This window comes from Sebastes fasciatus, chromosome 5 (assembly GCF_043250625.1).
Source record: "Sebastes fasciatus isolate fSebFas1 chromosome 5, fSebFas1.pri, whole genome shotgun sequence".
Taxonomy (NCBI): Eukaryota; Metazoa; Chordata; class Actinopteri; order Perciformes; family Sebastidae; genus Sebastes; species Sebastes fasciatus.
The window spans coordinates 26,285,921-26,302,259 of record NC_133799.1 but is presented as its reverse complement, the minus strand read 5'-3'; the positions used below and the strand labels follow the sequence as shown (position 1 = coordinate 26,302,259).

General features: G+C 40.3%; 1 protein-coding gene across 1 annotated transcript; it reads right to left on the bottom strand.

The window, feature by feature from the left end:
- Window positions 1-642: 642 nt before the first annotated feature.
- Window positions 643-14,494, bottom strand: usp46 (ubiquitin specific peptidase 46). The gene is made up of 10 exons (XM_074636118.1): window positions 14,109-14,494; window positions 8,777-8,857; window positions 7,088-7,301; window positions 6,004-6,242; window positions 4,445-4,521; window positions 4,244-4,327; window positions 3,962-4,159; window positions 2,277-2,355; window positions 1,978-2,158; window positions 643-1,944 (listed from the first exon to the last, which is right to left on the bottom strand). Exons 1-9 carry the CDS (start codon window positions 14,142-14,144, stop codon window positions 2,057-2,059), a joined length of 1,110 nt encoding a protein of 369 aa, XP_074492219.1. The 5' UTR covers window positions 14,145-14,494; the 3' UTR covers window positions 643-1,944; window positions 1,978-2,056.
- Between the last annotated feature and the right edge of the window lie 1,845 nt (window positions 14,495-16,339).

Below are 16,339 nucleotides of genomic sequence, written 5' to 3'. Positions count from 1 at the left end.
TCTAAAAAGAGCCATATTACACACACACCTTCATTATATACCAGTCTGCATTACAAATAACAATAATAAATATGTTAAGTACAATAAATATGGGTTTTCTATCAGAATAAAAAGTTATAAAGATTCAGCTGATTTGAATGTGAAACAGCAGGATTTCCTTCCATGTGTAGTGTGGAGCGTTTGGCTCAGGTGGATTAAGTGTTGATCACATGTGGTTAGACAGACAGTAGACAGCAGACAGACAGCAGCTCAGAGCGGATCTCTACGGGACAAAACAACCTCCACACTGAAGTTTAGGTCGTTTTCAGCTGTGAGTTCTCTCTAATTAACGCTCAGATATTGCTTCAAAAACCATTAAAAATCTCTCTGCGTATTATACAGTGTTTGTCTCCAACCTCATTCACGTCTCATGCATCCACCAGGAACATGAACATATACAGGATTGGACAGTGATGGAGAAAATAGCCCTAATGAAAGGAATTAAAGGACCAGTCTGTAGCATTCAGGGGGATCTATGGGCAGAAATGGAATATAATATTCATAACTTTTCTTTAGTGTATAATCACCTGAAACTAAGAATGTTTTCGTTCTTTTGCCAAAATTAGACACACCGTAAAATCTGACGAGTTGATCTTATTTAAAAAAAATCTAGGATTGCCTTGAAAAAGGTAAGTAAATATAACTATTAGTCTTAAGTTATGTTTACTTTATATCTACTTGTTAAGTTTACTTAAAGTTTGCTGCATTAACTTAAATTTTGTGAAGTTGTTCCAACTTAAAAATGTTAAGTGAGAGTAACTTGTTCTTTCTAAGTGTATCTACACAGCTAACAGCTGTATTTAGCATTACGAAAATGAGTCAGTTAAGGTGTAAGTGAACATTAGTTGACGGTTTTTGACACAGTTTGGCTTAATGTTAACGCTAGACTAGTGCCAGATCTTGAGAGAGTGAGACAGAGAAAAGTCTCCAATAAAGTTAATTTCCTCCTGATTTGTCCGTCTGAAAAAATACCATTTTAGTGTCAGAATGGGTCTCATGCAGGAAGCAATATACAAAACAAATTTTCTCTTCATAACGATTTGTTCTTATTTTCTTAGTACCCACTGATTTCTTGGAGTCACCAATGTTTTTGCTCTTCTCTTAGTTAAGAGAAAAGTTTACCAGTGGTCGAGAGCACTCACCAAGATTTTTTTTAGTGGCATCTCTCCGATTCTTGGGCATGTGCTAGAGTATTTACACACGGCACGACATCTGCCCTTATATGGCGTTTAGGGGGCGTTACCTATGCTAATAATAAACAATCGGCAACACGTCTCCAATTCAAGATCAGGTGGGATTGATCCTTCAGCACACCTGGTAAGAGCAGATGTGGTTAAGGATGTTTGGTGCACCTGGAGACGGTGCTCACGTTCACTTCTCCCATCGGAGTTAATAGACTCAGGACCTGCTGCTAGTCTCCTAAAGGGGGCGGGGCAGAGGTGAAACCCTCGTGACACAGATACAGGAAATGACTCTCTGGTTGCAATCTGCAACCTCACCGCTAGATGTCCCTAAATGCTCCACACTGGTCCTTTAAGAGGGGGTGACGCATCATGGAAGAAGACCTTATATACATAGAAATGATATCAGTCTGTATGTGCACCAGACCCTTCACCCCACCACGTTCACCTCTGCAGGCTCCTCCCACCAGTCGACACCAAGCGTGGGGCTCCTTTTTGTTTCATGCTGTTTTAAAGTGCAGTCCAGATGCAGGTGACTAAAAGGCAAGAAGCAGATTACAGAGAGAGAGAGAGAGAGAGAGATGGAGAGATGGAGAGAGAGAGAGAGAGAGATGGAGAGGGAGAGAGAGAGAGAGAGAGAGAGAGAGATGGAGCCCAGGTAAACCCAGAGGGTGGGACTGAGGATTGGCACGTACATCAGAGAGGTCTGAGGTGGAGGATGGGAGCAGGATGGGATGGGATGGGGATGGGATGGAGATGGAGATGGAGATGGAGATGGCAGCAGTCTGAGGTCTCATCCTATTTAGTCTCCTCTGGTGTCACTGGTCCAGCTCCAGTCACTCCCTGGACTGGTAGAAGAGGATGTATCCTGACTCAGAGTTCTTGGAGATGTCTGAGGTAAGCCCGTAAAACTCTTCGATGGCCTGGGCGTCTATTTTCTGCACAACACAAGAAAGATGTTGTTTATCTGGTAATAAAAGAGAAAACAACAGGAACTGTACAGAAAGATGAGTCAAACACCATCCGGCAGACCATAACATGCTGAGAGTGACGCACCTCCACAATGTCATCATCAAACAGCAGCCAGAAGCCGTGACTCTTCACTATGGTGATATAATGGCCTCTGTTTGGGCCGCTGAGGAAACGGAGACAAACAGTGACTCTTTATTAGGCATGATCTGTAAACTCCCACACAGACTGTACGACATCAGCTTCCTGCAGGAAGTCCTCTGGACAACATAAATGCTCAACACAGTTTACCACACAAATATTCATCATCATATTAGGATTTCAAAATAGAGTAAATGTTTAAAGTAAATACATTACATCAAAACATTCTTTTATATTTTATTATTTATCATTATTTTGTAAGGCAGAATATACACTATATATCTTGAGTATCTAATCATCTTTATGTCACATTTAAATTCTGTTCAGGCAATTTGTCCTAAAATAGATTGTGATGTCACACTTGTGTTACATGTATTCAGATGATTCTGAGCAGCATCGCAGCATATTTGAAGAGAAGAAGAGAACTAAGCCGATCTCATAACCGAGTACGAGTCAAGGTCTTTAGTTTCTCAACTGAAAGTTTAAAGGAATAGTTCGACATTCTGGGAATAGTGTTTATACACTTTCTTGCCTCAAAATGAGAATATTCAGAATCCATAAATATGCACATATTTTGCTGGACGCCACGTCTCCTTTGTTCATTGGAAATGTCCTCACACTTGATATTGAAACATGATTGGCTTCCCAAACTAGTTGTGATGTCACAAAATCATCTTGTACGTACATGTCTGTACAGTGTTTCCCACAGGATTTTGTAAGACTGTGGTGGGTGGAATTCAGACCCACTAAGGGGGAGAAAATCTAGTACATTTTAAGGTTAAATGTGTCAATGTGATGCACTTTGAGAGCAAAATTAAGAAGCTAGATCTCTGAAGAACTTTGTGCTCTTGTAAACAATTTTGGGGAAACAATTTTGTGCCCGGGAACTCGTCGCTTCCTGGGGCTCCGTCCCACCCCGGAGGGAGAGAAAGCGCGGCGAGCACTAAGTCCACGGCCACCGGGAAGCGGCGAGGTCTGGGCAAAGGGCTGCTGTAAAGCTCGAGGCCGGAGCTGCGAGCCACCTTCACCCCGGGCCTTTCCAAGCCGACATCGAGCCGGTCAAGGAGGAAATGCAGTCGGCGAGGGCCAGCCAACCCACCCGTTAAGAAGTGTAAAAATATTTTCGGTTCTTTATGAAACTGTGGCGGTAATTAAACACGGTCTTTAACTCATATTTAAGGTGAGCACAGAGAAACTTTCCCCCTTCAGCAGATGAATGTGAAAACCGTCTTCTAATGTCAAACTCTGCACGTACATCATTCTGTACAGTGAAGGTCAAACATCCAACAATAAGTGAAACATGGGGACTTTACCGTACAGACATCTTCTCATGCAGCTCTCAAGAAAGAAAGCAAAGAACGTATTTCCCAAAATGTCAAACTATTCTCTTAAAAGGTTATAGAATAAAGTGATGGAATACAGCCAGAATCAATGACCCCTGAGGACCACCAGCTGTTTCTTATGGAGCTCAACAAAAGTGAAGTCTGATCAGTGAGTCTGCAGAAGCTTGAGGGAAAGTGCTTTGTCGCATCTGGAAACCTGAGTCTACGATATATCTTTACATGCCTGGTTGGTACCAAGTGTGACCACACTACAACTCCTATTGAGGTCTTTTAATCAGCACACTGTACCTGCCACAGTGAACCACCACAGCCACCAGATCGTACATGCGATCCAGGTTGACTGCGTCCCCGGACGTGTTGAACAGACGGAGCTCTAGAGGGAACACCACTCGGTAGGACAGTTTGGTGTAGCGGTGCAGCTGCTCCATGTACTTAAACCTCTTCAGGTGCAGCGCCAGGATCATGGGAAGCTTCTTCACTCGCATCCTGCAGAGAAGAAGCACACACAGGCTCAGAGAAAGAGTATGCCGACACATCATAGAGGTATTAATGCCTCAGAGCTTTACTGACCGCTTCTGTGCCTCCTGCTTGCTGCAGCATGCCTCACAGTAGTATTTGTATTCACTGCACAAAGTCTCTGTGTTGCTGAAGTCCCTGCAGGGGAGAGCATGCCACAAGAGGCTCGGTTATTCAATCTCATCCAGACCAGAGGGAACGTGGTCTACTGTCGGCCTTCTAACTGTGACTGAGTGTATAGTAAATCAATACTACCTGAGACAGTGTGTTATTGATGTGTTCTGCTCCACATCCACAGAAAGATCCAGAAAATCTTCATCTTTGCTGCTCACCTGTCAAACAGAGAGAGAGAGAGAGAGAGACACTGAGGTAACTAAACTGTCATTTTCTTTGCTTGGATCAGTGAGGATAAGTCTGCTGTGCTGTGACACCCTCACCTCTAAACACAGACAGTCTTTGAAATGCTGATTGTACTGAGGAGCTTTTGTCTCTGAGCACTGCAGCGCCCTGGTGTTTGCAGAGGTTGTTCAGGGCAACCCGTCCCACTCCTCGCCCTAAAACCTGCGAGGACAAAGCCTCAGCCGGCCCTGACGTAAACTGGGTGGCCCTGAGTGAATCACTGCATCTTTTATTCTTCTTTTATTTTGCAGTCTCAGCATCTCTGCAAAGAGGCTAATCCCTTTTCCAGACTTATTCAGGACAGATCTCTTATTCAGGGTGACACAGGGAGAGCAGGGGACAGATAACAGAAATATACTAACCCTCTAATACAATTTATCCACCAAAATTACCACGTATAGGCAGGTTTATTGAATGCGGAAAACCCTGTTCTGTTGTGGTAGACTCCTTTCCTATTGCCAGTAGATGAGTAGCCTTTCTGCCTTTTTTTCTGGTGCGGTGGTTACTTATTTTTTCTATCTGTTGTAATGTGAACATTATTTTCAGTTAGGCAGTGAGACGACCACCACGAGGACTTACGTGGAGTTAGACAGTAAGGAAGTTAAGCAGTGGTTGTGCAGAGTTTTTGTGTGTTACAATAAACTAATTAAACAGAAGTACTGGACTGTGTATCATTTTGGGAGCTCTTGACATTATTACATTGTCGACGAGGATAAACTGCAGAGTTGGATGACGAGTGGCAGCAATATGTGGAACGTCTGGACTTGTAACGTTACTTCGTGTCTATAACAAAATCACACACAGAGAACAAAAGCAATAACATTACAATATCAGTTACTTATTATTCAGTCTCTCTTTCAAACTCTCAAACTAGAGTTGGTGATTGCTTGAACAGTGGAAAGACTAACAAAGTTGTTTCTTTAAAGTTAAAATTTTTGTTTTTTCTTAAATTTTTCAAGTTTAAGGTTGTTGTTTTTTTAAATATAAGTTTTAAATTTTATAAGTTGACGTTTTTTTGGTTTTTTTTTAAAAAAGTTTTAACATTTTTAAGTTTTTTTAGGTTGAAGTTTACGTTTTTAAATTTAAGTTAATGTTTTTTTAAGTTTTTTTTTAAAAAAGTTTTTATTCTGTCGAGTTTAAATAAAGTTGTGTTTTCTGATGATCAGCGAGGTAAAATGATTGTTGTCTGACTGGAGTCTGGTGACTTTGAGGAGGGCATGTTTTGTATGTTAATAAATTATAATAATTGTCCAAATATCTTTTGAGTTTGACTACTGCAGTCATTTAATCCAGGAATGAATGCTGATTGAGACCTTTAACACTGAAGACTAAAGCCAGATGTTAGTAGGTTTTTTGTGTCCAATGGGAAAGGAGCTAAAGAGAACTCAACAGGCAAATAAAGCAGATCAACTCACCGTTTCACAGTTGAGGCAGCGCGTCTCATTGGTCAGTGTTCCCTGGAAGATATCATGAACCCACGTGGGCTCCGTCTTGTTCTCCGTCTCGGTCTCCGTGGTGACGGCGGTGCCGTTGTTCTTGAGGCGTCCGTTCTGCTTCTCCTGCTTCTTCTCCTCCTGCAGGATGTCGGCCACCGTGTTCAGCAGGTAGTTGAGGAACTCGTGGGCGTCCTGTTGCATGTAGTTGTCGAACAGATCTGGAGGGAGATGCAGAGATAAAGTAAAGAGAGAGCATTCATAGAGGGGAGATGATTGACTCCAGCCATTTATTATTAATTATTTGTCCATACTGAATCCAATATTCATGTTTTTGTAGGGCCGCAATAAACCATTATTTTCATTATCGATAAATCATCACGTCTACAAAATGCCAAATAATGCTGTAAAATGCTGAATTGTCATTTTTATGACATCAACAGGTTACACCGATAATACCAACATCCATACCCACTTCTGTTTTGACAGATCTGTATGTGAAATGTGAAAACTGAGAAGTGGGGAGGTGGTGGTGGTGGTGGTGGGGGAGAGGGGGGGGGGGGCAGAGAGGAGGCAGCTGACCATAGCCGGGTCCAAACAGAGATTACATTGTTCATTCACATAAAGAGCTTCCTCAATATGGACAGCAGAGAACAGTCAGCCTCTCTGTCACTTCTACTCTCTGGATGACCTTACCTCCAACACGCACCTGCCCTTCACCTCAAATATTCAGACTACATTAAAGCCAGCAGCACTGACAACAGGAAAGTCTATGACAACCACTGGTCCCAGCAAGCCATACCAGTGAGGCAGCATGCACAATACCAGGACCCTGGAACATTTTTTTAAAGTGGGACACAAGGGTTAAATTCATTAATCTAATGTCTGTTTATTGCTGCCACCTGAGTGCAGTTTGGTGCCTACGAAAGGCTTAGTCCAAAACATCTATCCACATTTCAAGATTTCAGTTGTTCTGATAAACAAAATATTTGATTTCAGGATTAACTTTTCATCGGCACACAACTCATAAATTGAGGTTTTTACTGTATGATGTGTGGTCTCTCACCGTTCTCTTTCCGTAGGCGGGAGATGAACTTCTTGGGCGGGATGACGCCCACTTTCTTCTTCTGTGTGGCGATGGAGTGGAAGAGGTCAGCCAGGCATGTGAGCAGGTTCTCCTTCTTCTTCTGCTGGGCTTTATAAGCCAGAACGTTCTCCCGGAACGGCCGGCAGAAGTAGAGAGCCTGGAGCACCGAGTTACAGTAACATGTGTTTCCAAACTGAGGAAGGAAGAGATGACAAAAGATGAGGACAAAAAGGAGGTTTCAGTTCATTTTTCCTTTTACATTATCTGTTAAAGTTACTGTGAGGAACTTTTAACTGGTTATTAAACAGTCTCAATTTAATACTGATGTCTCTATGTGACCTACATCACTAAATTACATCATCAGCGAGAAGATTTCTGTATAGTTATTCTTAATGCTCGTCATCAGTGACATCGGGTCCGATTCCACACAAAATCTGACGAAATCACGCAGGTTCATCAGAAACTTCTTCAGCTCAGACTCCAGTGGGGCCTCATTTGCATAATAAGGCAGAAATGCATAAAGAAATGTAAAAGGAAATGTGTAAAGAAATAAATAAGGGGTGAAATGCAAAGGGTAAAACGTACATAAATAAATAAATTAATAAATTAATGCATAAATACATAAAACAATTAATATAAGATAAATAATAAATAAATAAACGCAAAATAAATAGATAATAAATGCAAAACTAAATAAATAAATAAAAATAGAAAAAAAATTAATGCAAAAATAAATAAATACAATTAAAAATTTATAAAAATAAATCCATAAATAAATAAAAGGGAAATTAGACAGAATAGTAAAATAAATAAGGGACTTAACACAAAGATAAATAGATAAAGAAAATTTAAACAGATATATCCATTTCTGTCACATTTCATCAATTAATTAATGACTAGATTTATTTTTTATTTTATTTTTGCTACATTTAATGACATATTTATTTATTTATTGAGTGATTTATTCATGCATTTATTTTTTTATTTTGGCAGGTTCCATCCTCCATATATTTCATACAGTATAATTGATAAATAAATAATTAATAAATAATAAATCTCTGCCAAATTTCAACATCAGTCAGAGCTCCGGCAGGAGTTGGAGAGCTCCGCGCCCATCAGCAGCATCTCCTCCTCCGTTCACGAGCAGAGCTTCGCCTCGCTGTGCCGCCGGTCCCCGCTGGCAGCCGACAGCGACACCACGCTGCTGGAGGCCCAAGCTGTATTGCTGGGCCCGCTGGAGGAAATGGAGGTACAGGAGAACCAGAACCAGGACTGCACAGGGCAGACTGTCAGACCCTAGTGCAGTAAAATGAGAGGTTTTCTAAAGGGACTGTGGTGCTCGGAAACACTCCCGCTTTTGTCCACAGGGACCGCACAATGTTTCTCGTAGTAACTTTAAATTAGCTGGTGGAAAAATACAGATGTGATCAATTGTTTTGATCCATTTGGCGTGTTGAGAAACGTGGGTGTTCTGTGAATATTAGGGGGACAGAACATCCACATATTGGCCAATGCGTGCACAAACACATGTTCAGTACCTTCAGTACTAACCATCCAGTAGAGGACATGACTCAGCGGAGTCCCGTGGCAGTTTGTTATGAAAAATGACACCAGTGTTTTCTGGCAGTGGCCCTTTGTTAATGTACGAGAGGATTTAGTGATACTCACATTGACCAATCCAAAGTAGTGTTCATTGATCGGGAATTGCTCCGGGCCGATGTCTTTCTCCAGAGCAGAGGCATTGGTGCCCTGAAAGACAAAACATGAGACACATGAAAATGTGTTTCATCACATAACACAGTTTGTTCAGTTATTATGGAGAGAGTTACGAGACTAAAATGAAAGCCTGATTTGTTTAGTCTAGTTTCAGTGTATATAGTCAAAATAATATGGAAATGTTGTGTAGTCAAACAGGTTACTGACGGTTTAAAGCTGAGAGATTTAGAATTAGAGGCCTCTCTTTCTGTGGAGGACGGAACCTGCCAAAATAAAAAATAAATTAATAAATAAATAAATGACTCAATAAATAAATAAACATGTCATTAAATGTAGCACAAATAATATTAAAAATAAATGTAGTCATTAATTAATTGATAAAATGTGATATATATTAATATTTTTGTTTTAATTTGCTTCGTTATTTATTTATTTTTGTATTAATTCCCTTATTTATTTACCTTTCTGTTTAATATTCCCTTTCATTAATTTATGTCTTATTCTATATTTATTTATTTTCATTATCTAAGTAACAGCCCTCTCATTTGCAAAATGACACAGAAATGCAAAAATAAATAAATACAAAATACATGCAAAAATAAATAAATTAATGAAAAAATAATTAAAAAAATACATACATTTAAAATAAATATAAGATAAATAAAAAATACATGCCAAAATAATTACATAAATAAAAATAAATGCAAAAATAAATAAATACATTTAAAAATTAATAAAAATAAATACATAGATTAAAAGGGGAAATTAAACAGAAGAGTAAACAAATAAGGGAATTAATACAAATATAAATAAATAAAGAAGCAAATTATAACAGAAATATCAATTTGTCACATTTTACATTATGGCTATATTTATTTTTAATTTAATTTTTGCTACATTTAATATTTATTTATTAATTTATTTTTTAATTTGGCAGGTTCCGTCTTTGATGTATTTCATACAGTATAATTGATAAAATGATCCTCTCTGCCAAATTTAAATATCAGTTTCCGATAGATTATTGTTGCACGTCTCAATGTCTTTTCTTCCTGCCAAAGTAGAAATATTATACTGTCTAAATAGGTAGAGCCATGTCAAAAGTCAGGAGTATTTTGCGCCTGATTGCAGACCACTTATCTCTTGTCAGAGCTCAAAGCTTTTCCAAATGAACCACAGCTTTGTTGAGCGAACACAGAAGACAGTTTAGTTTTGGGGGGGGGGGGGACGGCTTTGACTTTCAATGACTGTCATTTCTCTCCGTCACAGCAGAGAAAGTGAAAGACGGTGAATACCTCTTTGTCTGAACACAAGTCCGTGTACTGTACACACACTAACTGACTCTGTCCTCGTGGGAAGTGACCTTTATTCGCCCAAAACTGGAGAGAAAATAGCAGTAAAAATGTTCCACTAGTGGACCTGAAAAGTCCATTAAAAGCAACACAAAACATTAGTGTGAGAAGATGGAACATCCGTCCACCTCCTCCTCCTGACATCTGAGCCCCTCTTTATAAACGACCGGAAGAGGCATCATTTATTTAAAAAGGAAAACTAACTTTATCCTTGAATGTCTCAAAGAAAACAAAACAGAGAAGATGATGCTGTGATGAATCACTCCACCCGCACACTTGCTCTGTTCGATCTTTCAGCCTCACCTTTTGTACAAAAGTGTATTATCAGTTTGCTTTTGAATGTCTGAAAGTCCTTGACCAACATATTACAGATCATAACATAAATAATACAGGATATAATCAGTGTTTTGGTGCCCTGAATAGTCTATTTAATTTGTCTGCAAGCACAGACTTTGTGCTGAAGTAGCTCACGGTCATACAGTTTATTAAAGTATTTGTTTACTTCGCTCCTGACAACGAGCATAGATCAGCTTATGAGCCTGCAGGAAAAATTCAATTGAAAACTAACGAACTGAGTTACTGAAGGTTTGTTTTACACGTAGGAAGAGTTTTGTCTGATGCAATGCAGAACAGTGGAACACGGTTCATTGCATTAAACATCTGTTTGATTATTGTATATGTCATTTTGCATTCATTTGCCATATTGTGATAAATCAATATTGGAAACAGAGAAAGAGTTGCAACGATTTAATTGATAAGTTGATCTTTCTGTCGTCTCCATGATCTTAAACTGAATATATTTGGGTTTGGGTACAAACAACCAACTCTGGGAAAATAATGAATAATAAAACTAATGAGCCTTTTAGTCAAACATTTGCTGTTTGCAGCTTCTCAAATCTCAAGCTCTGATGGTTTTCTTTGTCATATATGATAGTAAACGAAATTACACATCACCTTGGGCTGTGGGAAACTATAACAAGGTATTTTTCACTATTTATTTCCTGATTAATCAAGAAATAACATGCAGATTAAAGGTGCAGTGTGTAGGATCTGGCGGTGAGGTTACAGATTGCAACCAACTGAAACTTCTCCCGTGTGCCAAGCGTGTCGGAGAACTACGGTGGTCGACGCAAAAAATGCGAATGTCCTTCTCTAGAGCCGGTGTTTGGTTCCTCCGTTCTGGCTACTGTAGAAACATGGGCTGTCCACGACCAAAGAAATTCTTAGTCGACTAACACTCATATGATTTTGTTGACAAATGAATTACTTGATTAAACTACAGATGCCCCGCTCACACTGCCCCAGATGATTTTCCGTTTTCTCCTTTGCCTCATTCCTGTCAATACATTTTTAGACACCAGTATCTTTTACAGGGCAAAATCAAGTGAAACGCTGTGCACATACAGTAACCAGTGGTGGGTTCGATTTCAAGCCAGGGATGAACCCCTGGAAAAAGCAGGCTATTTATGATGATGGTTTGACACCGGGCTCTGCTGCGCCGTGCTCCGTCCGCAACTGCCCTATTTATGGGCTAGTCTCTTTTTTGCGAAGCTGCTGCCAAGTGGCCTCGCCCCTAAAAAGATGAAATTCCAGGCCTGGTTTCACCACAAAGAATCAAACAAAGCACCACTTTAAAATGTTTACCAGAGATGTGCTCATAAGTTTCTTAGAAATAAGTCATTCGGCATGAAAAAAGTTTAACAAATGACTATTCTACTACAGAAATATTGGTTGACTGAGACCTAACAGCTGATTAGTCGACTAATCGACTAAGAGGGGGCAGCCATCGTAGAAACATGGTGGACTCCGTGAAGAGGATCCGCTCCCTATGTAGATATGAACGGCTCATTTTAAGGTAACAGGAACAGAACAATTCTTATTTTCAGGTGATTATTCAAAAACATACTTATGTTATATTCTATTTCTGCCAATAGATGCTACACACTGGCTCTTTAATTGATAATGAAAGTCCTAATTGTGAAACCATATCACTTCAAACCGGAGAAACGTACTTATTGTACAATGAGACACCGGGTGCAGAGGACAAAAGCTGTCCTTTCAGTTACAAGACTGCTTATATTTGAAGACACCTAATGTCCACCCAAGCTGAGTCCATTCAAACTCATCTTTAGCAGTGCTGTAACACTGGTTCAGGAGCTCTATCTTCACCAGTGTGTCCTGTACTTGTCCTGCATGGGATGCTGGGTAATAACTCTTGGTGCCATTAAAGCAGACCAGCAGCACTGCAGGCTTTAATGTTTAGTATGTGAATAAAGGGAAGGTTGTCTCTCTCTCTCTCTCTCTGCTATCAGGATGCCACCAGCTCTCTGCAGCATCACATTACGCAATCACAACAAGCTGTCAGAGGCAGTGCGCGGCTTCATTCACCTGTCAATCACCGCTGAGTGACAGCTGCACAAACTACACATAGTGTCGTCTCACCAGGCTGCAACACACTATGTGAACGCGACAAGGAGGCAGCAGCGTTTTATTATGGAAGTCTGGGATGCAGCAGAACTGGTAGACTGGGGACCCTATAGGAGGAGTGCAGGGGGAGGAGGAGGAGGAGGAGGAGGATGAGGAGGAGTGCAGGAGGAGGATGCACAGTGTGTCTGGATGCATGGAGGAGGAAGAGGAGGAGGAAGATTAAGAGGAGGAGGAGTGCAGGGGGAGGATGCACAGTGTGTCTGGATGCATGGAGGAGGAGGAGAAGGAGGAGGCGCAGGAGGAGGAGGATGCACAGTGTGTCTGGATGCATGGAGAAGGAAGAGGAGGAGGAGGATGCACAGTGTGTCTGGATGCATGGAGGAGGAAGAGGAGGAGGAGGATGCACAGTGTGTCTGGATGCATGGAGGAGGAAGAGGAGGAGGAATAGGAGGAGGAGGAGGAGGGAGGTGCACAGTGTGTCTGGATGCATGGAGGAGGAGGAGAAGGAGGAGGAGGATGCACAGTGTGTCTGGATGCATGGAGGAAGAGGAGGAGGAGGAGGAGGAGGATGATGCAGTGTGTCTGGATGCATGGAGGAGGAAGAGGAGGAGGAGGCGGATAAAGAGGAGAAGGAGGAGGATGCAAAGTGTGTCTGGATGCATGGAGGAGGAAGAGGAGGAGGAGTGCAGGGGGAGGATGCACAGTGTGTCTGGATGCATGGAGGAGGAGGAGGAGGAGGAGGAGAAGGAGGAGGCGCAGGAGGAGGAGGATGCACAGTGTGTCTGGATGCATGGAGAAGGAAGAGGAGGAGGAGGATGCAGTGTGTCTGGATGCATGGAGGAGGAGGAAGAGGAGGACGAGGAGGAGGAGGATGCACAGTGTGTCTGGATGCATGGAGGAGGCGGAGGAGGAGGAGGAGGATGCACAGTGTGTCTGGATGCATGGAGAAGGAAGAGGAGGAGGAGGATGCAGTGTGTCTGGATGCATGGAGGAGGAGGAGGAGGAGGATGCAAAGTGTGTCTGGATGCATGGAGGAGGAGGAAGAGGAGGACGAGGAGGAGGAGGATGCACAGTGTGTCTGGATGCATGGAGGAGGAGGAGGAGGAGGAAGAGGAGGACGAGGAGGAGGAGGATGCACAGTGTGTCTGGATGCATGGAGAAGGAAGAGGAGGAGGAGGATGCAGTGTGTCTGGATGCATGGAGGACGAGGAGGAGGATGATGCACAGTGTGTCTGGATGCATGGAGGACGAGGAGGAGGAGGATGCACAGTGTGTCTGGATGCATGGAGGAGGAGGAAGAGGAGGACGAGGAGGAGGAGGATGCACAGTGTGTCTGGATGCATGGAGGAGGAGGAGGAGGAGGATGCACAGTGTGTCTGGATGCATGGAGGAGCAGGAGGAGGAAGAGGAGGAGGAGGCTCAACCATCTTCATCATCACTCACCAGGTTAAACACAGCGGCTGCATGCAAATCACTAGAAAACAGCCATAAACCAGCAGGATACTCACCATATTACAAATGGAGGCGATGTTTCTGACAGTCATTTAGTTCACAGAGTCCACCTCACCGCCATCTTTATAAAATAAACATGATTTCAGAGCAGAGCGACGCTGAGAAAACGAAGTTAAGGCCAGACTGCAAAAAGCCCAGCAGCCTGCAGCCTGCAGCCCGGACAGAGGAGCAGAGAGGCGGACTACTCTCACAGTCGACTCGGCTTCATCCTCCACACTCTACACCCCGATAAACACCGCACCTTAACCCGTCAACACCTCATGATGAGCGGCCAGCTGACAGACCAAAGTTACCTGCAGCAGGTTGTTAGCAACCGACCAGGAAACAAGCGTGATGATGAGTGTGACAGGGAGAGCAGACTAGCCCCGCCCACTTCAGTGAACTCCACAGCTGATTGGTTCAGAGTCACTGAGTTTGATTGACAGGATGAAGCAGCCAGTAAGAGACCTGGATGAGGAGGTTTAGCTGAGCTGCAGCCAATCAGCAGCAAATCTTTGACGCACTGGTGTGTGGGAGTTGTAGTTCTTATTTGGGAGGCGTTTAAAGAGATTTTGTAGGCTGTGTGTAAAACTATGTTGTGATGACAGATTACCCAAAGATGCTATAAAGTTAATATTTTATTTTATTCTGTTTTATTTTAGTCATTTTGTTTTGTTTTGTTTCATTATATTTTAGTGATTTTGTTTTGTTTTGTTTTATTATATTTTAGTTATTTGTTTTATTTTATTTCATTTTATTTTAGTAATTTTGTTTTGTTTTGTTTCATTTTATTTTAACTATTTTGTTTTGTTTTATTTAATTATATTTTAGTTATTTAGTTTTTTTTAATTTAATTTAATTTTAGTTATTATGTTTTGTTTTGTTTTGTTTTATTTTATTTTAGTTATTTAATTATATTTTAGTTATTTTGTTTTGTTTTGTTTTGTTTTATTTTATTGTAGTTATTTTGTTTTGTTTTATTTAATTAAATTTTAGTCATTTTGTTTTGTTTTGTTTTATTTTATTCTGTTTTATTTTAGTCATTTTGTTATGTTTTGTTTCATTTTATTTTAGTTATTTTTTTTTGTTTTGTTTTATTTTATTTTATTTTAGTTTAGTTATTTTGTTTTGTTTTGTTTTATTTTATTCTGTTTTATTTTAGTCATTTTGTTTTGTTTGGTTTCATTTTATTTTAGTTATTTTGTTTTGTTTTGTTTTGTTTTGTTTTGTTTTGTTTTATTTTATTTTATTTTAGTTATTTTGTTTTGTTTTGATTTGTTTTATTTTATTGTAGTTATTTTGTTTGTTTTATTTTATTCTATTTTATTTTAGTTATTTTGTTTTGTTTTGTTTTATTTCACTTTTGTTTTATTTTATCTTTATTCATTTATTTAATATTCATTTTTGTTTTCTATACGATTGATTAGTCTATAGATAAACTGATTCATTTAGTCTATAAAATGTCAGAAAATACAAAAAAATGTTAGTGTGGTCTTTAAATTGGTTGTTTTATTAATTTATCAATCAATTATTTTTGATTTGAGAATTTGGAATCAGCAGTATTTTTACTTGATAAAAAGCGTAAGTGATTGATCAGCTATTCTATCAATTGTCAGCAGTAATACACTGCTAAAACAACTAATTGTCAATTATCTGTTTTGTCCATAAGAAAACAAATAGTGAATTAAATTAAAGGGTACTTCAACAATTTAATATTGCAATTGCATAAAGATATGGGGTTAAAAAAACGGGTGTTAAAAGGTGCTAAATACGGGATTGGGAGCTCTCCTAGTACGTCTCAACTGCTCTCAACATGGCAACAGAAAGCCAGCAGTTTACAGCTAACTATACTAACAGAGCTAACAGTGCAAACAATGACGAAACTGCTGGGTGCTATGCTTCTGCAACGGCGGGACGGCTCTATATCTTTACGTAGCAAATAGTTGTTTGCTGCTATATTAATGTTATGGATATCAAATTCAGCACCTTTGAAAAAAGAAAGATTGAAATGGATGCAGCAGAGGCGGAGATATCCCGACTTTTAGTCCCTTTTATCGGTCACGCTCCAAAAACCCTTTATGCTCCACTTCCCATAATGCAACTTGGTAGCATCTTTCATTAGACCCTCCCTGCCTGATAAACACTCACATATTTTAAACTCTGTGTCAACAGTTTGTAATGCAGGTTTTCTGTTTGTAGTCTGCTGACGGGGAACTGAAGCCGTTATCTATGCTATGCACCAGACTCC

What these genes read in the sequence shown, in the direction of transcription:
- usp46 (XM_074636118.1), bottom strand. Translation starts at nt 14,144, where the DNA reads ATGACTGTCAGAAACATCGCCTCCATTTGTAATATG. An exon ending in ACTACTTTGGATTGGTCAAT is followed by an intron (nt 7,302 to 8,776) that starts GTGAGTATCACT and finishes TTCCTTCCTCAG; the next exon opens with TTTGGAAACACATGTTACTG. An exon ending in TCAATAACACACTGTCTCAG is followed by an intron (nt 4,328 to 4,444) that starts GTAGTATTGATT and finishes TCTCCCCTGCAG; the next exon opens with GGACTTCAGCAACACAGAGA.